The sequence below is a fragment of the Rana temporaria genome, chromosome 3, assembly GCF_905171775.1.
Source record: "Rana temporaria chromosome 3, aRanTem1.1, whole genome shotgun sequence".
Classification (NCBI taxonomy): Eukaryota; Metazoa; Chordata; class Amphibia; order Anura; family Ranidae; genus Rana; species Rana temporaria.
Genome location: NC_053491.1, coordinates 393,776,092 through 393,799,284, shown reverse-complemented (window position 1 = coordinate 393,799,284; position 23,193 = coordinate 393,776,092). Strand labels below are relative to the sequence as shown.

At 43.0% G+C, this 23,193-nt stretch overlaps 1 protein-coding gene across 2 annotated transcripts in view; it reads left to right on the top strand.

The window, feature by feature from the left end:
• The window catches only part of SCUBE1 (signal peptide, CUB domain and EGF like domain containing 1), a 345,627-nt gene that overhangs the window by 178,724 nt on the left and 143,710 nt on the right, over positions 1–23,193 (top strand). For both annotated transcript variants that reach the window (XM_040345826.1, XM_040345825.1), the window contains exon 5: positions 18,760–18,885. In XM_040345826.1, the coding sequence (XP_040201760.1) occupies positions 18,760–18,885 (126 nt within the window). The remainder of the gene's footprint in view (positions 1–18,759; positions 18,886–23,193) is intronic.

The window sequence follows — 23,193 nt, the reverse complement described above, 5'->3', positions numbered from 1 at the left end:
AAACCACTTAAGGACCAGTCAGTTATACTGTGGCAGGTTGGCTACCCTGGGCGAATCGCCGTCATGGTACGTCGGCCACCTTAAGAGCTCTAGTGGGTGCATCGCCAGAGCCGATGCGCACCGGCCTCCCACGATCGCTCCTGACAGAGACAGAACGGAGATCTGTCAATGTAAACACAGATCTCTGTTCTGACAGGGGAGGAGAGACATATCTGCTATTAGGAACAGCGATCGATCTCCTCCTCAAGGCAGTCCCATCCCCCCACAGTTAGAACACACATAAGGGAACACATTTAACCCCTTCTTTGCCAGTGAGCTTTATACAGTAATCAGTGGCTATTTTTAGCACTGATCGCTGTATACGTGTCAATAATCCCAAAAAAGTGTCCGATCGGTCCGCCGCAATGTCACAGTTCCGCTATATAAATTGCTGACCATTACTAGTAAAAAAAAAAAAAAATGCCATAAATCTATCTTCTATTTTATAGACGCTATAACTTTGACGCAAACCAATTAATATACGCTTATTGCGATTTTTTTTACCAATAATATGTAGAAGAATATATATCGGCCTAAACTGATAAAGAAATTCGTTTTTTTTGGGGGGGATATTTATTATAGCAAAAAGTAAAAAATATTTATTTTTTCCAAAATTCTCCCAAAAAATTCCCTGGCCATTAAGGGGGCAAATCCTTCTGGTCCTTAAGTGGTTAAATACCTTATTTGGCAGCTGCAAAGTCCACTGACCATGGGTGGGTCAAGAGCAGGTGTCTGTTTGCATATCAGACTGCTCTTGAATTCTCTACAGAATGTTGAAAATAACCCTTAGGACCTTTTTGTTATATAGAATAAATGTATTTATTATTTAGCATTGCAGGGATGAGGCAAGAGCTAGTCGTTATTTTCATATCGGAGTGCTCCTAAATTCTCTATAAGCACCATAGGTGCTCTCTGATTTAATATGCATCTCTATTTGTCCTTCCAAGACAGTATTAAGGTTGTCGGGCTTGGGTGCAAAGCGTCCCTGGAAATGATCTTGGCATCTAATCACTAGCATAGCTGTGCGGCTTGAACATGGACTGCTGTCTGGGTATTCCTTCCTGAACCTGACTCCAGCTGTTCCTGTCAGCCTGGTCCCCGTTAAAATGAAATATGTACTTACATTTCAAATAAACGGCCCCTCACTCACACATAGAAGGTATTTTTCAGAGACATAATTGCTGATTTTAATGTTTATTTTCCATTCCACGTTTCTTTTTTTCTTTTCTCTGTGGTATAAATAGAAATAGCTTGATGCTGCTTTTCTTTCCTCTTTAACGGGGGAACTGTTCCTGGCCTGTCTTGCTTGCGATTTACCTGCATCTCCATAGAGTCAAACTATTGAAAAGTGACGGTGCTGCACAATATGGCCCAGATTCTCAAAGGCGTTACAACGGCGCAACACCATTTGCGCCGTCGTAACTCCTCATCTGCTATTATGAGGGGCAACCAATGTTAAGTATGGCCGTCGTTCCTGCGTCGAAATTTTAAATTACGTCGTTTGAGTAAGACGTCCGTGAATGGCGCTGGACGCCATTTACGTTAACATCTAAGCAAATGACGTCGGTGCGACGTCATTTAGCGCAATGCACGTCGGGAGTGCGCCTAATTTAAATGGTGCCCGCCCCATTTGAATTGGGCGGGCTTGCGCCGAGCGATTTAACGATACACCGCCGCAAGTTTACAGGTAAGTGTTCTGAGAATCAGGCTGTAAACCTGAGGCGGTGTAACGTAAATCACATACGTTACGCTGCCCAGGAGCAACGTAAATGTATGAGAATCTGGCCCTAAGTGTAAAATAACAATCAATGTAGAGTTCAGAAATGTAGAACCCATCCTGTGACAGCCAGCAACTTTATAAGGTGTCTCCGTGGCCCTGTCAGGAGGCTTGTGGAGAACATTGTGTTTGTGTGGCCTGTGCTATTCCATATATTGCCACTAAACCAGTTTAAGCCAAGCCCGCTTTGGCTTCTGTGATGCATTGCAGGCATTCAAAACGTTGCTGCATGAGCTTGCTAGTAGCTATATGTAGTTAGGAGGGTCAGAATGGCATTTTTTGTTTTAAATATTTTATTGGAAAGGAAAAGGACAAGACACAATGAACATGTCACATTCAAACATTGAGTCGAAGAAGATGGGTACAATCAACCTAATTTGAAATGAGAATGGGAACAACCATAGTAATGGAGTGATCACATCAAGAACAGTATAATAGGAGTTCATTAGACAAGTGGTGCTCAAATCATGGAGTAATTTAAGGTAGTGGATAAAAACATAACCAGAAGAAGAATAATATATTGTAGTCTGGGAGTGAGATAGAAACCGGAATACCGCGGATGCCCCTAACCACAAGTGGCAGGGCCTGGGAGGGACAATAAGGGTGTGGTAAGTGTGAACCTTAACGTAGAACTATAGGCAAAAAAATGTTTTCCTTTTGGAAAGCGTAAGGGAGGGTTATAACCCCTGTCAGATTTTTTTTTCTGCCATCTGTGTCCCATTGCGGAGACTTCCCTTCACTTTCTGTCCCATAGCCAAACAGGAAGTGAAAGTAAATCCTTACAAATTAAGGGAATTCCTTGGGGACCCCCAGGTCATCAGAACTAGTGTTCCCATTGGAAGATTCCCCCTATTACTTTTCTGGGGACAACCCAAAATGTGTGATTTTCTTTTACTTTCACTTATAATGATCTTAGTAAACAGGGCAAATAGAGATGGTAAATCTCACTAACTGGGGCACAGACAGCAATACAATCTGACAGGTGTTCTAATCCCTCTTCACTCTATCAAAAAACGAAAAAAAAAAATGTTTTGCCTTTTAGTTATATTTTAAGGATCATTAAATATAGGATGTTAAAGACTTTGGTAAATCATAAAAGAGAAGGGAGGGACATGTGAAGGATGAGTACATAGGAAAAGAGAATAGGTGCAGAATAGTGAAGAGGTAAAGGAAAGGGTTAGGGAGGAGGAGGCGACTATCCCCAGGGGAAAGTGGCTTCTAGTTTCTAAGGCAACAATGTTTTATGAGGCTGACTTGGTAGCTTCCCATATATAGTTCCAGTCAACGGGTCTAGGGTGAGGTTCTTCTCCCATTTAGCAACGTAAGAGGGGGTGCAAGTGTGTGTTGGATCCAACAATCATCTATACAAATCAGAGATAAGACCTCTTCTGTGGGGATCAGATTTAGAGGTGCGCTCAAAGAGGGATAGTTATGGGGCAGAGGAGTCAGATGGAATCAGGGGGGTAAGAAAGTGTTTAATTTGGATATAATGGTAGAGTTCCAATGAGGGAATGCCAAAGGTCTCGCATAGGGATGGAAATGGAGTTATTTTACTAGCAGATATAAATTTGCGAGCTCAAACCTGCAATGGACCATGCGAAAAAAAGAGGAGGGAGAGGTCAGTGCCAGGGTTCGGAGGAAAGAGCGCATGGGTTTATGACTGTATTGTAGACCAGAACGTGTTTTAAGCCTGTCCCATATGGAAAGAGAATGGCGCGTTATCGGGTTAGTGAGGGTGGGGAAAATAACATTTTCAAGAGTTCAATAATAAGAGCACATTGAGAGGATCTTTTGCTTAACCATAATCTCCTGTTCTGGTTGTCATGCTCCCTGTAGTCTTCTGATGCTCTCTTGCTCTGACTGCTCCTTCGTATATAGCCGATGCCTCGGGTATAGGGAGCAATGTGGCTTTCTCTCTCTCACAGGATGTGATGCTTGGGCTTGAGTAGCCAATAGCCTGGCACAAACACTTTTACATAGGATAGAAGGAGCTTTGTTAAGGTAAAAGGAAACGGCTGCACATCACGTTAGTTCGAAATGCCATTTATTAAGAAACCCAAGCTGGCACCGCAGGACACCAACAAGTAGTCTGGGTAGACACGTTTCACACAATAAGGTTTAAACCTGATTAAACACAATCTTATTGTGTGAAAAAAGTCTACCCAGACTACTTGTTGGTGTCCTGCGGTGCCACTTTGTGTTTCTTATTAAATGGCATTTCGAACTAACGTGATGTGCCGCCGCTTCTTCTTACCTTTATACTATTCACGGAGGTGGGCCCGGGGCTAGCACTCACGGAGGTTCCATCAGGCTCATCCATTTCACCTGGAGCAGCGAGTTCTCTTTACTTTGATACAGGGATTTGTTAGCTCATAAGATTTTTGGCAGTAGAGTTTTTTTTTTTTTTTTTTCACTTTTTAAACAGATATAACAAAACCCTTTCGATTGAATATTTGACAGAGCAAAAGGATCCAAATAACTTTGAGGGGAATCTACTAAGATTGGAGCAGCCAGAATCTGGAGCAGCAGCTATGCGTGACAACCAATTAGCTTCTAGCTTTCATTTTCAAAGTTTAAAGTGTTTCTTAATGTTAAAGGTTTTTACATTCATGCAAAACCAAAAATCTGAACCTTTACAAACTCTGTTAACAAGCTGTGTTTAGAATGTTAAAGGTTACTATACGCAGCTGCTCCGGATTCTGGTTGCTCCAGTTTCAGTAAATTCCCCCCATTATGCCTAAATAAGTTGTATTTCTACAGCTCTGACGTTAAAGACTATAGAAATTTTCTTTAATGGAATATATTGGAGGAGAAGTTGAAGTCCAGGCCCTCGAATGCCCCTTAAAGTGACAGATTTGTGCTTGACACATTTGTTAAACTTCTTTTGATGTCCCAAAGAACATTGCATGAGATGGTCATTCAAACTAATTTATTTGTGCTGCCCCGCTAGACCCTTTCATCCACGTGAATTGTTTGTTTTGCCAACTAAAAGCTCCTCCAGAGACAATTATTCACAGTAGGAAGGGAGGAGGGGGGAAAAGTCCCCCCCCTTTAAAAAAAAGTTTCCTTTTTTCACCTACTTTTTACATAATTTTCTATTGATGAGCCTAAACTAGCTTTCCTTTTGCTGGCGAGATAATGGTTTTTCCTTTTGCGCATTAATGGCGAGCTTGTAGCAAAGTGATGCAGAAAATGTTATTGATGGTGTTTCTATAGGAACCGCGTCTTTAGCAAAGCACAGTCTGCCATTGTTGCTGCAGAAGAGGAGAAAAAAAAAAGCCTTTACCGAAACACAAATGTCTGTTCCCTGGTTCATGCACCCATGAACTTTGCCTTGGAGAGCTCAGGCCTGGTGTGCTTTACAAGGCAGCCGCTGGATTCAGCAGCTTGAAAAAGAGAGGACTTGGCACTTACAACAGGTGAAAGGGACTCCAATCAAAAAAGGCAAAATCTGCTTTCTAGTGGTTAAAGCATTTCTTACCTAGCTATTTTTTTCTCCGGCGCTGCCCACTTTTTTTGTTTTTGTACTTGGAGACTCAAATTTTCCAAAGTTGAAATTGGTTCTTTAGGCTGGGTTCACACTACTACACTACTTTCATCCTACTTTGCTCTGTGTTCAATGTTTCCCTATGAGAGTGTCTTGTAGCGTCCTACACAAGTCGGTCCGACTTTGAAAATGCTCCCTGTACTACTTTTGGTCCTACATTGATCCTACTTCAGGCCCATTGAATATCATTGAAGTCGGACCAAAGTAGTATCCTGTTCATGAAAGTAGGATGGATGTAGGACCAATGTAGGATAAATGTAGGACCGATGTAGCAGAGCAAAGTAGGATGAAAGTAGTGTAGTAGTGTGAACCCAGCCTTAGGGTCTCATCTCTTAGGCTGGGTTCACACTACTACACTACTTTCATCCTACTTTGCTCTGTGTTCAATGTTTCCCTATGAGAGCGTCTTGTAGCGTCCTACACAAGTCGGTCCGACTTTGAAAATGCTCCCTGTACTACTTTTGGTCCTACATTGATCCTACTTCAGGCCCATTGAATAATATTGAAGTCGGACCAAAGTAGTATCCTGTTCATGAAAGTAGGATGGATGTAGGACCAATGTAGGATAAATGTAGGACCAATGTAGCAGAGCAAAGTAGGATGAAAGTAGTGTAGTAGTGTGAACCCAGCCTCAGACACTACTACACTACTTTCAAGTAGTACAGGGAGCATTTTCAAAGTCGGACCGACTTGTGTAGGACGCTACAAGACGCTCTCATAGGAAAACATTGAACACAGAGCAAAGTAGGATGAAAGTAGTGTAGTAGTGTGAACCCAGCCTTAGTAATCACCACAGCCTTTTCATCTGAGGGAAATCCTGAAAACCTGACCTGTTGGGGGGGCCTGAGGACTGGAATTGAGAAACACTGCTTTAGGCCAAATGTCAGAAAAACTAAAAGCTCACATTGCAAGTGTTAACTGCTTGTTACTGTCTGGGGGCAGGAAAGCTTGTTTCTGTCTAGGGGACTGGAACAGCACATTTACCATTTACTTACGGAATCCTGCTTTAACTCGTGTGCCGACCCTTGGTTGGGAAGTTGGAAGGTTAGCGGTTTTGATTGGCAAAATTTGCAGTTTTTTTTTCTTCAGGCCACTCACTTAATGTGAGCCCACGTTGTCAATAGTTGTTGACTTCAGGAACCTAATATGTACAGTCTGGAAAAAAGAAGAGAAAGGGGAGACTTGATTGAAACCTTTAAATGCATTAAGGGGGGTGAATAAAGTTCAGGAGGGCAGTTTTTTCAATATGAAACCAAAAATCAAGAACACAAGACATTACCTCAAACTAACTGAAGGAAAGTTCAAAACTAATATTAGAAAGTATTATTTCACTGAAAGGGTAGTTGATGCTAGAGGTAGTGCGACAGTCAACAGTAAATGGTTTCAAACATGCTTGGGACAAACATAGATCGATAGACAATAAAGTTAACAAAAAATAAAAACCCTCACAAAACAATTAAACTCAATGGACTCCTCAGCCTTTTTCTCTGTCTATTTCTAATAAAACACTTTTTGTAGATGTTCTACCAGGGCTTATGCCGCGTACACACAACTGTTATTCATGTCAAGTTTTTCTCGACGTGATTCCTCTCAAGCCTGCCTTGCATACACACGATCGTGAAAAAAATGCTTGAGCAAAGCGCGGTGACGTACAACGGCACTATAAAGGGGATGTTCCATTCGAATGGCACCACCCTTTGGGCTGCTTATGCTAATTTCCCTGTCTCATAACTTGCTTCTGGGCTTGCGCGTTAACGGCCATTTTTTGCATCGAGAAAAATGCTCTGGAGCCTACACAACCGTTTTTCACAACTAATTAACCACTTCCATACTGGGCACTTAAACACTCTCCTGACCAGACCAATTTTCAGCTTTCAGGGCTCTCACACTTTGAATGACAATTACTCAGTCATGCAACACTGTACCCAAATGATTTTTTTGTCCTTTTTTTCCCCACAAATAGAGCTTTCTTTTGGTTGTATTTGATCACCTCTGTGTTTTTTATTTTTTGCGCTATTAATGAAAAAAGACCGAAAATTTAGAAAAAAAATGTTTTTTTCTTAGTTTCTGTGATAAAATTTAGCAAAATATTAATTTTTCTTCATAAATTTTGGCCACAATTTATACTGCTACATGTCTTTGATAAAAATAACCCAAATTTTTGGGAAATTATTTGGTCTGTGTGAAAGTTTTAGAGTCTACAAGCTATAGTGCAAATCATAATAAATGATCACATCTGATCACACCTGATGTTTTGAAGGCCTATCTCATTTCTTGAGACCCTAACAAGCCAGGAAAGTACAAATGCCCCCCAAATAACCCCTTTTTGGAAAGTAGACATCCCAAGGTATTTAGTAAGAGGCATGGTGAGTTATTTGAAGTTGTAATTTTTTCCCAAAACACTTTGCAAAATTAAGATTTTTATTTTTTATTTAAAAAATTTCTCAAAAGTGTCATTGTAATAGCTTATTTCTCTCACATGGCATGTGCATACCACAAATGACACCCCAAAATACATTCTGCTACTCCTCCTGAGTAAAACGATACCCCATGTGTGAGACTTTTCCACTGCCTGGCCACATACCGATGCCCAACCTGCAGGGAGCGCCATCAGGGGTTTTAGGAGCATAAATTGCACATCTAACTAGTTGACAACCTATTACAATTTAGAAGGCCCTGGAACACCAGGACAATGGAATTACCCACAAAATGACCCCATTTTGGAAAGCTAACACCCTAACGTATAATCTATGAGGCATAATGAGTCTTTTGAACGGTTCATTTTTTTCCAGAAGTTTTTGGAATATGTGGAAAAAAAATGAAAACGCATTTTTTTTACACAAAGTTGTCCATTGATAAGATATTTCCAACACATAGCATGTACATAGCAAAAATGACACCCCAAAATACATTCTGCTACTCCTCCTGAGTAAAACGATACCCCATGTGTGAGACTTCTACACAGCCTGACCACATATAGAGATCCAACATGCAAGGAACACCGTCAGGTGTTCCAGAGACACATAGCATGCACATACCAAGAATTACACCCCAAAATACATTATGCTGAGCAAAGCGTAAACAAAAGATTACCTTGGTAATAGTAGCGCAGTTCTACACAGCAGGATAGCACTGGTCCAGGCAGCAGGCAGGGACTTGGTCAGCAACGTCCAGGCAGGGATACTGCAGGTGGTCAGTTCATGCAACAGGCAGAGGCATGATGGCATAGGTCCTACAGGCAGCAGGAGGGCCTCGTTCAGGACAGAATGGGGACAGGGGTAGAGACTTCTCCCACCCAAATCTCTTTGAAGCCTCCGGGCAACCAGACCCTAATCTAGCATGAGAAAACAAAAAAGTTTTCTTCATCCAGAAAAACTTTTCTGGCGCCCCTCACATATGTGAGACCCCTGTGTTGAATCCCACTAGTCCAGTAGCAGGGTACAAGATCAGTCCAAGAGGCAGGCAAAAGGCATGGTCAAACAGTCCGAGGTCAGTTCCAGATCAGGCAGAGGCAGTACAGAATCGTTAGGCAGAAGAATGGTCGAAAAACAGTTCAGGGTCAATTCCAAATCAGGCAGCGGTATTACAAAATCATTAGGCAGAAGGGTGGTCCAATAACAAGCCGGGGTCAGTTACAAAGCAGGCAGTGGCATAAGGGGTGAGAAGGCAGGAACGGAGGATTACGTTTACCATACTAAACTAATACTTTAGTTTAGTATGGTAACGTTTGAAACAGTCAGTTACACAGAGGCCTGGTTGTGAAGGACACTCTGCACAATAATAAACTGTGTCCCGTCTGACTCCTCCACTGGCACACACTTTACATTTTTTTTGAGCTCGTCGGCCTGATGCTGTGGGAGGGACCTTATCCGGGAAGTGCCGTTCGGAGAGCCGACTTAGAACATCTGATCGGATGTGTTGGGGCAGGTCGTTCGGGAATATCAGGGAAGTGGTAATTTCCTCCAGGTAGCCAAGGAAGGGTAGGGGGTTTTGGGTGGATTTGCGGTAAATAATATGGGAGTTGTAGACGGCCAAATGAAAAAAATAAATTGCTACTTTCTTGTACCAATGGTACGTGCGTCTTGTGGGTAGATATGGTTCCATCATTTGATCATTTAGGTCGACTCCCCCCATGAACGAATTGTAGTCCCGGATACAGGTGGGCTTTTGGATGGTGGTGCCACGCCTTCTGCGGGTTTCTACAAAGGAATCGTTGTGGATAGACGACAACATGTACACGTCTCTTCTGTCCCTCCACTTCACTGCCAGAACCTCCTTGTTGCGCAGACTCGCCGATTCCCCTTTCTTCAGCTTTGTATTCACAAGGCTTTGAGGAAAGCCTTTCCGGTTCTTTCTGGCGGTGCCACATGCTGGCGTCTTCTTTCGGTGCAGGTTGTGGAACAGAGGAAGAGACGTGTAGAAGTTGTCCACGTACAGGTGGTATCCTTTATCCAGGAGGGGGGTGATAAGTTGCCAGACAACTTTTGCACTTGATCCCAAGTAGTCTGGGCAATCGGGGGGGATTCAGCTGGGTGTCCTTCCCTTCGTACACCAAAAAGGAATACAAGTACCCTGTGGCTCGTTCACATAACTTGTACATCTTCACCCCATAGCGGGCTCTTTTGCTTGGAATGAACTGTTTGATCTTAAGTCGGCCACAAAATTTTACTAGGGACTCGTCGACACAAATGTGTTGTTCCGGGGTATATATTTGGGGGAATAATTCTGAAAAATAATCTAATAAGGGGCGAATTTTGAAAAGCCTGTCAAAATTTGGGTCATTTCGGGGAAGGCACTGGGTGTTATCATTGAAGTGGAGGAACCTCATGATCGTGAAATATCGGTTTCGGGGCATTGATGCAGAAAAGACGGGCATATGATAAATGGGGCGTTTGGACCAAAATGAATGTTTTTCGTTTTTTGGGTTGAGTCCCATACAAAAGGTGAGGCCTAAAAAAATTCTGAACTCCTGCACTGTTAGATCTCTCCAATTGTAGGGACGGGCATAAGACGATGTGGGGTTGTTGGAAATAAACTGTTGGGCATATAGGTTGCACTGGGCCACAATGCTAGAAAGCAGTTCCTCAGTAAAAAATAAATTGAAAAAATGTATTGGTGAAAAATTGTCCGTGTCCACCTGGACTCCTGGCTGGGCAGTAAAAGGGGGAATGTTGGCTTCTCCGGAATTTGGAGGAAGCCACAAGGGGTACTGAAGGGCATAGGGAAGGCTTGCATGGGTCCTTGGCCTTTGCTGCCGAGGTACTGCAGTGCTGGTGGATGGCACTTCGGTGCTGGTGGATGGCACGACGGGGCTGGTGGATGGCATGACGGGGCTGGTGGATGGCATGACGGGGCTGGTGGATGGCATGACGGGGCTGGTGGATGGCATGACGGGGCTGGTGGATGGCATGACGGTGCTGGTGGATGGCACTGCCTCACCAGAGCGCCTTCTTTTGGCGGGCTGATTATCTTCCCCCTCTGAGCCTGTATCGGTTCCACTGCTGTAGACTGGCTCGTAGTCTACATCCGAATCCGAATCCAGCTGTGAATCGGAAGACGAGAGCTCCCCGTTGCTCTCGTCACTTGCGGCAATAATTGCAAATGCCTGCTAGGTGGAATAGAGACGCTTAGACATTGTTGCTGGCGACTTCACACAGATGTGTGGCACAGATGTGCACTGAGGCGACACAGATGGGCAGAGATGGGTACTGAGGTGGCAGAGATGGGTACTGAGGTGGCAGAGATGGGTACTGAGGTGGCAGAGATGGGGTGGAATAGATGTGCACTGATGAGGCGGCACAGATGTGCACTGATTGATTGCACAGATGTGCACTGATGAGACGGCACAGATGTGCGATGATTGCACAGATGTGCACTGATGAGGCGGCACAGATGGCACTGATGAGGCGGCTCAGATGGCACTAATGTGGCGAAACAGGTGGGCACTGAGATGGGTACTGATGTGCACCGATGAGGCGGCACAGATGTGCACTGAGGTGGCACAGGTAGGCACTGATGAGGTGGCACAGGTAGGCACTGATGAGGTGGCACAGGTAGGCACTGATGAGGTGGCACAGGTAGGCACTGATGAGGTGGCACAGGTGGGCACTGAAAAGTACTGAGGTGGCAGGTGGGCACTTGGCAGAGGTGGGCACTTGGCAGAGGTGGGCACTTGGCACAGGTGGGCACTGGTGGCACAGGTGGACACTGGTGGCACAGGTGGACACTGGTGGCACAGGTATCACTGGGCACTGATTGGGTACTGAGGTGGCAGGTGGGCACTTGGCACAGGTGGGCACTTGGCACAGGTGGGCACTTGGCACAGGTGGGCACTTGGCAGAGGTGGGCACTGGGCACTGGTGGCACAGGTGGACACTGGTGGCACAGATGGACACTGGTATCACTGGGCACTGATTGGGCACGTTTTTTTTTTCACATTAGATACATTAGATACTTTTTTTTTACTCACAGACTCTCTCTCTCCTCACACGCGCTGTGTGTGTGAGGAGGGAGAGCCGGCAATGAGAGATGATCTCATATGTTTACATTTGAGATCATCTCTCATTGGCCACAGAATCGCGCTGTAAATAGCCGCTGTGATTGGCTATTTACCGCGATCTGTAATTGGCTGTGTCCAAGGGACACGGCCAGTACAGGAGTTCCCCGATGCGCGCTCGGGAGCGCGCGCGGGGAACGAGGAAAGGGGCGGCCGTAAAAACACGGCCTCCCAGAGATTCAGAGCCACCCGGCGGCCGTACAAAGTCGTACAGCTGTCGGGAACTGGTTAAAAAATAAAAAAATTCTCGTCATGAAAACCGTGTGTACGCGGCATTACAGTATTTGTGGCAGCAATCAAATCACCATTGGAGTGAACCTATACCAAATGTGACCTCTATTAACCACTTAACGCCCGCCGCACGCCTATTTACGTCCACAGAATGGCACGTACAGGCAGATGGGTGTATATATACGTCCCTGCCTTCTAGCGGGTCGGGGGTCCGATCGTGACCCCCCCGCGGCGGGTGGCTTACCTCGGGGAGCGATCTGGGACGACGACGCGGCTATTTGTTTATAGCCGCCCCATCGCGATCGCTCCCCAGAGCTGAAGAACGGGGAGAGCCGTATGTAAACACGGCTTCCCCGTGCTTCACTGTGGCCGCTGCATCGATCGAGTGATCCCTTTTATAGGGAGACTCGATCGATGACGTCAGTCCTACAGCCACACCCCCCTACAGTTGTAAACACACACTAGGTGAACCCTAACTCCTACAGCGCCCCCTGTGGTTAACTCCCAAACTGCAACTGTCATTTTCACAATAAAGCTTGCATTTTAAATGCATTTTTTGCTGTGAAAATGACAATGGTCCCAAAAATGTGTCAAAATTGTCCGAAGAGTCCGCCATAATGTCGCAGTCACGAAAAAAATCGCTGATCGCCGCCAATAGTAGTAAAAAAAACAAAAAATAATAAAAATGCAATAAAACTTTCCCCTATTTTGTAAACGCTATAAATTTTGCGCAAACCAATCGATAAACACTTATTGCGATTTTTTTTACCAAAAATAGGTAGAAGAATACGTATCGGCCTAAACTGAGGAAAACAAAAATGTTTTTGAGGGATATTTATTATAGCAAAAAGTAAAAAATATTGCATTTTTTTCAAAATTGTCGCTCTATTTTTGTTTATAGCGCAAAAAATAAAAACCGCACAGGTGATCAAATACCACCAAAAGAAAGCTCTATTTGTGGGGAAAAAAGGACGCCAATTTTGTTTGGGAGCCACGTCGCACGACTGCGCAATTGTCAAAGCGACGCAGTGCCGAATCGCAAAACCTGGCTTGGGCATTTAGCTGCCTAAAGGTCCGGGGCTTAACCGGTTAAAGAGTAGAGTCATTGTTCAAATTGTCTGGTACTGCCTTATAGAATGGGTCATGTGATCAACATTATCGGCATAGAAGAACAACAAAATATAGAAATGGGACTTTATAAGTGCCAAAAAGCCTCCTCTCAGCATAAATATTGCTACACATATAAAGGTATTTATTTTTTTATTACAAATCTGCAGTACACATTAGATATATCGAAGCAAGAGGGAACTTAGCCTGACATGTTTCGCCTATGATGGCTTCTTTAGGGGTTTAGGGGATATATGGTTTGAACAACTAGAAAAAATACAAAAAACATACATTAATATACAATTTATGAACAAAGAACATTTACGTCATTATTTTATACTGTTGGGTTCATGTTATACAGCTACTAACTCAGATAGTGTGAGGGCATAAGAAATCAACAAATATCAGGAGAGATGCACGTAATACCTCCTCTGGACCGGTCAGAGATGCTGGAAAGTGCAGAGATGTGGGAGACGGTTCAAGTCAGAAGAGCAAGAAATGAATGCTAAGGACCATTGGATAATTATGTTAGAACCACAATGAGTGGTAATGCCACTAATAAGATAAAGAAGGACAAACATAACTGTATGTCTGTCTTAATTAATCTGTATACCGGTATTTATGTTTTTAAGGGTTATTACCCCTAGTATGTCCTTTTTAGCAGATTTGTATTAAAAAAGTTCACCTTTTTATAATGGTAGCAATATTTATTCTGAGAGGAGGCTTTTTGGCACTTATAAAGTCCCGTTTCTAAATTGTGCTGTTCTTCTATTACTATGGGGATGTGGTGCTTATTTTTTCAGCCAAAAATATTTTTTATTTTGCATTATCTGCATAGAGTTTGCATGTTCTCCCTGTGCTTGTGTGGGTTTTTCTCCCATAGTCCGAAAATATGCTGGTAGGTAATTGGTTGCTGTCAAAATTGGCCCTTGTATGTGCATGTATGCAGGGACAGCGCTAGCGCAAGGCAACATGGGCACTTGCCTTACAGCGCCAGCGCCGCCAGGGGAACAGGGCGGAAAACTGAGCGAGTAACCGGGACAGTCGCCTGCCCGATCGTAGAGTGTGTGTGTGTGTCTGTGGGCTCAGAGCTGCCGCTGCGGGCGGTAAGACCAGGGCCGGCGCTAGGTCAGCGTGTGTGTGTGACAGACAGTCTCACTGTCTGTCTCGTCTGCCTTGGCTACGCGGCGGCGGCGGTGAAGTGCAGGGGAGGAGGAGGAGGGAGGGAAGCGCTGCAGCCACACTGGCAGTGTGTGTGATAGGTTCTCTCTCATGTCACGCTGCCCCGGCGGCCCCTCCTCTCTTCTCATCCATCCCCATTTGTTTGTGACATCATCTGGGATGAACGAGAAGAGAGGAGAGGCCGCCAGGGCAGCGTGACATGAGAGAGAACTTATCACAGATGCTTCCTGCATACTGGCTGCCAGTTAAACGCTGTGCCCCGATGTGTGCCAATATGCCCAATGTGCGCCAAGTGCCCCTGTGCCCTGATGTGCCATATGTCCTGATGTCCCGTGCCCTGATGTCCTGTGCCCCAGTCTGCTGTGCCTGAATGTCGTGTGCCCTGATGTGCTGTGCCCTGATATACTGTGACCTGATGTGCTGTGCCCTTTACCCTGATGTGGCCTGGTGTGCTGTACCCTGTTGTGCTATGCCCTGGTGTTCACTGTGCCCTCATGTGCCCTGATGTGCTGTGCCCTGTGCCCTGATGTGCACTGTACCCTGATGTGTTGTGCCCTGTGCGTGCCTGCGTGCGCGCCGGGGGGGTGGGGGGGGGCTATAAAATGCACCTTCGCCTGAGTTGGCAAAAATCCTTGCACCGGCCCTGCATGTATGTATGCATATGAGGTAGAGACTTCATATTGTAAGCTGCTTGAAGAAAGGGACTGGTGTGAGCATACAGTATGTAAAGTGCTATGGAAGTTGTTGGCGCTCCATAAATGCTTTGAAAAAAAACATTTATCTGCCACTAGATGGAGTTTAAAATGGCACAGAAGTGAGAGTTGGATCTAAGGAGGTGATCACAAAATGTATTTTATTTATTTATTCATTTATTTTAAGTGGTTTTTTTTCCCATTAAGTGTAATAACGCTCTGCTTACATTTTAATTTACATTTACAAGTTATTACATCTTTCATCTTTCATTGGCACTAAACTGAAGTTGAGGTTCTCGGTACAGAACATTCAGGAAATACAGTTGTTTGGAAGAAAATGGAAATATATTTTTCTAGGAGTATAGCTTGATTTTGGATTGCATTGTACGTGTTTTATTGTGGCTGTCTACTAATGTTATTTACTTTGTGATTATTGGGGTTTTTCAAGGTCAGGGCTGAACAGGACTCTGTCCAAGTGATATCTTATAATAGAAATGTTTGGCTACGTTGCACTGGTCATTTCTGGGTTTGTTTCAACCAAATATTAATTTGACCACTTGATAGGATACCTGCAGTCAGGGAATAAGAACCAAGACAACAGCATATGACCTGCATGTGTGACAGTTGACCCTGATCTCCTAGGTCTGGACATCCCCAGGTTCTGTCCCTGACTTTCAAACTGACCAACTGCACTATAACTTATTGTTCAATCCAGTTCCTATGGTATAGTAGAATCCAGGATATTGTTTATGCTGAAATGGACCTTTCCTTAAAAAAAAAAATGTTGCCTATAGTTTCTGAAAATTTTACGGAGAGGACTAAGAAGATATAACCATGCCAATGGTGCAGCAGAAAACATAAGCAGCGCCACCCCCCCATAGTTGCGGAATGCCAGCCACCCGCATACTGGAAGCAGTGCAGCCGCTTTATGGGGGCGCTAGACTAATTTGCTTCTCAGCCCAGTCCGATTCATAAGAACTACTGGCCATACACAGGTTCAAATAATTGTAAAGTCAGTCTTTTAAATTGATTTCTCAAGCTATAGCATCCGTTTATTTTTTATTTTTATAAAAATCAATTAAATGCCTTATTCAGTGGTTTTATTCATGCAACTGCACTATCCAACTTTCGAGTAGGGAGGCATGGCGACAAAGCTGACTACAGGAGTACAGGTGCGCTATACCTTGGCATACCGTCCCGTAAATCTGATCAGCTAGATCAAACAGGCAAACTGAGAATGTCAGCGCAAGTCTGCTTAGACAAGACAGTGGAACTGATGGGATCCCTACATATTTCATAGTTTAGGGTCCACTATGCACAAGGGGCAACATGTCGGTGATCGTTTATTTTAAGGAACACATTAATGCTATTTCAGTTTTAAGATTTACATACACTTTAAGAACACTTTTAGGTCCCAATACACACAAGAAATAAAAAAGAATCCCACGTTCCCAAATTCTGTTTGTTTTGACCATGAAGCTTGTGCTGGAAGTGTTTGGCAGAGGTTGGGGGGGGGGGGGGGTTGCGGCTTGGCAGCTATAAAGTATTCTAGCCTCCCCCTCGGCCTCTGAGCCTCCCAGTCCTACAAATCATCTCTTTCCTGGTGTTGACAAGATAAAGTTGTATACGCTGACGCATATGTATGTTCCTGAGCCTCCAGACAGGGCCCAGCTCTGAGGTGTCATGACAGATGTGCACGCAGAGCGAGGACTATCTCGTGTGCTTGAGACCACAATCCCATCTGCAGGGGGTGATTGTCCATTGACCTGGCCTGTTTTATTCTAAAATTGAAAACACATGTCCCTGCAGAGCAGACTTTTATTTGTTTGTCTAGGGACATGTGACCTGCTCCATCTTTTCTGTCACGTCTCCAGCCGTCCAAGGGGCTCTGGCTGATATAGTTAGGACTTCACACTATGCTCTAAATCCCCCGCCGAAACCTCAGTTTATCTGGGACGCTGTTGAGTTTTCTTATAGTTTTTGTTTATTTGCACAGTTTAATACTTCTATATAGACCAATTCAAGGGTCAGGAGAAGAGAAGGAGTTTAATGAAGAGTTAAATTGCTAAATTGATTTATCATGAAATTTACAGTATCAGTCTACCCAAAAGGGATATTTTAATGTGCGGTTGATACTGTAGAGTAAAACCAACATGCAGTATATACCTTTGGGACTCTAGTGGGGGATATCTCTGCTCTGAGTTCCCAGGTCTGCACACCTAATATACCCATTATGAGGGGTATCAGGCTATCACAAAGAGGGGAGGAAGCACCCAGAGTAAGCCAGAAACATGCCAATGCCTCCATCTTTGTTCGGGCATCATCTGGGGTCACCATCTACTTCCAGGACTTAGATAACGGCTTAGAGATGACAGTCATGTAAATCCTGATGCCTGTGCACTTGGCTTATCTTTTCTTGTGACAGCCTCTTGTCATGTGACTTTCTTTTTTCAGGTACAGATTTGTAAATGCTCCCTCCAGTAGTCATCTGTAATGCATGAAATTAATTTAAAAGGAACCTGTTGGGATAGATTTACATGAAAAGATGTGTTACAGTAAACCATGCCCTTTAAGACACCTACTTTCTTACATCATAGCTGCAAATCACTGAGGCATACATACTATGGTCCACACTCTCTAGTTTAAAAGCAACCACCTCTATCATAAAAAGGGGCAGTTAGTGAGGTTTGCATCAGGCCCTACATTCCCAGTCTTATTCCCACTAAAGAAGCACATGAATGTTTGGTGTCAGTACATTTAATATTCACATGTTTATTCCGGGGGCAGTGATTTGGGATTTTCCATCCCTATCTGTTCTAGCACAGTGGTCACCAGGACAAATATAGAGAGTGAATCTCCCTAGCGGAAACCAACACCAGTCAGGACCTGACAAGGGTTCCAAGCCCTTACCACTCTATCCAATACTAAGGTCTCGGGTTTAGATACACTTTAAACAATTAACCATGACTTTCACCTATTTGCTTCCCTTTGGTATGTTAAATATACCATTGACAGCATTTTAGTATGTACAAAAAATGCCCTTTGATTCTGCCAGAAATCTTGTCACCTGATAACGTCCCATGCTCTCTGACTGTGCTGACTGTTACCAGTTATATTGTTCTCTATGTGAACTACAGAACACCACCTTCCTGTTATGGGGCAGTGTTTGTAGTTTTATTCTGCGCATCTCTGTCATAGATACAGTTCAGTGAGTACCTTTTTGTCTGGTATTCTTCATAAAAAAAATAGCAGATCTCTTCCTGGTACATGAGTGTGCCTAGGCACTCATGTGTCCACAGCTTCATAGCTATATATCTACAGTAAGAAATCATGTAAGGCACTTTTGCCTGTTTTCCTTACTGGTGGCTCTCATGAGGAAGTAAAACCCTGCCTCTGCCAAGATGGCTGCCTCCACACAGAAGCACAGTTCAGATCAAGGCAAGGTAAGTCAATAATGGAAAAGGGATCAGCTGCAGGGAAATCACAGGCAATACTGGTATATAGTCCTTTGCCCTTTGTCTGCCTTTTTTAGCACAGCTTTCCGAATTAAGTTTCTCTTTAGATGAAAATATAAGCGACATAAATTGATTGATGTTCTCCCCCTTGATGTTTCTTTGTTTCTTTACAGAAGGCATGAACTGCATGAACAAAGACCATGGCTGCGCTCATATCTGCCGAGAGACACCAAAAGTGGGAGTAGCTTGCGAGTGTCGTCCGGGCTTTGAAATTGCAAAGAACCAGAGGGACTGTACATGTAGGTAGTTGCACATTTTCTTCATTAAACCTGCATGTGTGTTTAGTCCTCAATAAACTGTCACCAAGAATGACTGGCAGTGAGACTTGGTAATCTTCAAATTAATGATTTTTTGGGGCTCACTACAAACGTTTTCTTGCTTTCTAGTGTTAAAAGCTTTGTTCTGTAGAAACATAAACTCCATTGCATCACTTTATACTGTTATGGTTATGATACTGTCAGAGTAAAGTCCTGTACACACGATCGGTTTGTCTGATGAAAACGGACCGATGGATCGTTTTCATCGGACGAACCGATCGTGTGTGGTCCCCATCGTTTTTTATGCATCGGTGAAAAAAAATAGAACCTGTTTTAAATTTTCTTATGGTTAAAAAACCGATAGAAAAAAACGATCATCTGTGGGGAAATCCATCGGTCAAAAATCCATGCATGCTCAGAATCAAGTCGACGCATGCTTGGAAGCATTGAACTTCATTTTTCTCAGCACGTCGTAGTGTTTTACATCACCGCGTTGGACACAATCGGATTTTTAACCGATGGTGTGTAGGCAAGACTGATGAAAGTCAGCTTCATCGGATATCTGATGAAAAAAATCCATCGGATTAGATTCCATCAGAAATCTAATCGTGTGTACAGGGCTTCACTCCAATGACGTAACTAGAGTCATGTCACAAATGTCATATGGTTATATAACTATGGTGACATGAATTGTTCTCCTTAGACCTCTTCTTCTGTGCTGCTTATCCACCTGTATCATTAGCCATAGTTACTGTAAGTAAAATTACCTGCTATTAAAAGTAACTCTTACAGATCCTGATATTTAAGTTTTTGATGGATCCTTGTTGCCTTCTTATTTCTTCTGGACACTCCCTCAGTCAGGTGGGATCTGAGTTCAATGGTTGCTTACATGGATTCTTGCTCTCCTGCCTTGTGGTTACAGTATAGCATACGGCCTAATTTAAATGTTGGCATGCTTTTATAGAACAGTTGGCTAAGTCAGGTGACATTTCCTAGGCTGAGATGTCATTAGTCTTCTGAAAATAGGAGGAAGCATTTACACAGTCTTATCTCCCCCAGTGATCATATGGCAACTTTTGTAGCAAGTCACAAGGTGAGAAGTTGCAGCAGGAGCTGATCTATGTCAGACAGATGTGAATAAAGCTAGAACAGACACCACGTTTCACATGATTGTGTCATCTCTGAACCACTAACTCATGCATTCATAAAATGGGTATTTAGTATTGATGGGAGCTGCAGTGACCATAGGCTGAGAACCATGGAATCCTCAGAATATGAAGAAATGTCACCAGCACACCGAGGATTCCTCAAACTGGCCCAAAGCTTTGTTTCATGGTCAGATTTACATACAAAGGCAATGTTTTGGAGCCATGCAGGTCCTCCTTGCCTGATGAAGGGACCCTGTGTGTGGCTCCAAAACGTTTGAGAAATCCTTGGTGTGCTGGTGACATTCCTTCACATTTCTGAACCAGCATCTCAGTCCTGGAATGAGGTGTTGACCCTGGTAATGCCAGAATAAAGATGGTGTGGTCTTTCTGATAAGAAAACCAGATGCATGCATTGTCAAGGAGAGTACTATGATCTCTGAGCGAGGTATTAAATACATAAGTGTTACACTTTTGTATTACTTAGTGTGTATGCACTATGAATTCATCTTTCGTAACATGTTACACCCATATTCAGGGTGTAACATGTTATGAAAGGACAAGCCCCCGCTCCCCCCTGCTTTGACAACTAGCAGGGATTTGTCTCCCCCTGCTAACTGTCACAATGCAGGGCTCTGCCCAGTCACGTCACTCATTTATAGTGTATTGTGAATGGAAAACTACACGTCCCAGCAGCCTTAAAAGCTGTCAGTTTGTAGTTCTCAATATACTACCACACAATGCTTTACAGGCTTCTACAAGAAAATTTTCAAAATGAACATTTTTTTACCTGCAAAAAAATTATATTTCATATTTTTTGGCAAAAGGCGAACTTATCCTTTAACATGAAAAAATGCCTTTTTAAATAATTATAGAACATAACAGTTAAAGATTCTACTAGCTTCTTTACTAATTGACTTGATAGGGGTTCACCTTGGAACACAATATACATAAAGTCTAAATAAGTAGTACATTTCATCAGTAAGGTAATGTCATTAAAACCGGATTTGCAGTAATCATTAACATTTCAGGCTGGTTTAACTTAAAAGCCCATACCAAATAGTTGTAATAAACAAAATTAAACTTGTAACCTGTAGCAATATCTTTATTTCTCTTAACAGTGTTTTACAATAGTGAGATATTCTTAGCATGCCACTTTTCTGGTTTCAACCTCTCCCCGTTCATCTTAATGGCCTGCATTTGTATTTAAACTTCAGATCTAAAATACTGATCCAGATTTGCTATGACAGGTATGCACTAAGCCCCGGGTGTGTAATAATTACTGATCTTACCTCAGATGTCCTTAGACTTTGATATCAAAGCACATGCATTAGCTCAGGCAATATTTTTGTTTAAACAGAAAAAAAAGGGATCCACTGATAAACAAATTAAGTTGAATAAATGTACCCTGACCCGCACATATGAGTAGGTAGTGCCAACTTAAACAAAGTATCTGTTTGTCTGCTGTAAATCTTTGCCCTTTGATGAGCTTTAGTTGACTTAATTTGTGAACTCACCTTAAATGTTCTTAACAAAGCCATAAATAAGCTTTAAAATAAGCCCTAATTCTTACCTGTAGACGTAGAATCTGGGGTGAAATTCATCCTCACAAGAGAAGCCATGGGGTAATCCAATTGGGTCTCAAAGGATAAATTGCTCCACAGTGCTTGCAGCTATAGAAGTAAGTGAGGGCTTATTTTAAAGTCCTGTTTGATGTGAAGGTCAGCAGGAGGAACCATTGAGAACTACAGGGCACCAAAGAGATCAACAGCCCTGGACGTTTGGGGGGTTATTTCCCTTAAATAGCACAGTGTTCTGAGGTGTAGGTAGTAGAGCTATTTACTCTCTTCTATTACAGGTACAGGTTTTAGGCACCCTTATTATGATGACAGTATCATTTAAGGGATCTTTTAGCTAGTAGATGGATAGATAGAAATTTGTATAATGAAAGATCTCAACAGCTTTGCAATTGGTAATAATAAGAGAGTTTGTCTTTAGCAAAGTTCTTCTCTTGCATAGAGAAGGGAGATCTAATTAAATATATTTAATTTGTACACGACTGCCAAATAAGGACTACTTAGTATCTGTTCCTTCTGGGCATCAAGTGATCTTTGGGATTAAGCATACTAGTAGTATATTAAGCCAAATTGCAAAATGCACTGGCGTGTTTTAACCTCTGGCGGCCACTTTGTGATATGCCAGGTCAAGATCAATGCTGGCTCTAACAGTGATTGTCTTTGATATAAACACCCATTTCTTATGTGCTAATAAAATTGTCAGAAGCAAAGCCAAATAGGAGGTTGAACAGTAATAATGCCTTTCTGTAGATAATGCTGCAGGAAATAACTGATCTTCAGTTTCAGTCACCATCTTCTGACACATCAGTTAGTGCACCGTTAATAAGAATCAATGTACCCATTATCCGTTCATTGTTTTTATAGTTTTCAGTACAGAGTTTGTTCATCAGTGTGGCAGTAACACTGATGGCACAGTTATTTGGCACAGGGAGGGAAGGACACATCTCCTGAAAGTTAAAGTAGTATTAACCCCTTTGCATTTTTTACAAAAGGAGAACAAGGAAATTTTTCAGTAAACTGTATAAATTATTTCCCTAGCATTTGCAGTTTACAACTTTTCAATGCTGCTGGCTCCTGATCTCAGTTCTGCTTCCCTGAACTTCTGATGGGAGAGGAGGAATGGAATGCGTTGCCAACCTAGGAGACACAACTTTAGTCACTGCATGCAAGGGTGCCTCAATAGGATACTGCAAGAGAAATGAGCCACCTTAAAACAGGAAACCCAGGGGAACCAGCTTAAAGGGGTTGTAAAGGTTCGTCTTTTATTTTCTAAATAGGTTCCTTTAAGCTTGTGCGTTGTTGGTTCACTTACACTTTCCTTCAATTTCCCTTCTAAATGTTTATTTTCTTTGTTTGAATTTCTCACTTTCTGTTTCTCCTCAGTAAGCTTTCCACCATCATCTGAACGGTGGAAAGTCTTTTAGAACAGCTTACTGAACACCTTACTGAGGAGGAACAGGAAGTGAAACATTCAGACAAAGAAATAAAACATTTAGAAGGGAAATGGAACGAAAAGGTAAGTGAACCAACAATGCACTAGCTTAAAGTAACCCATTTAGAAAAAAAAA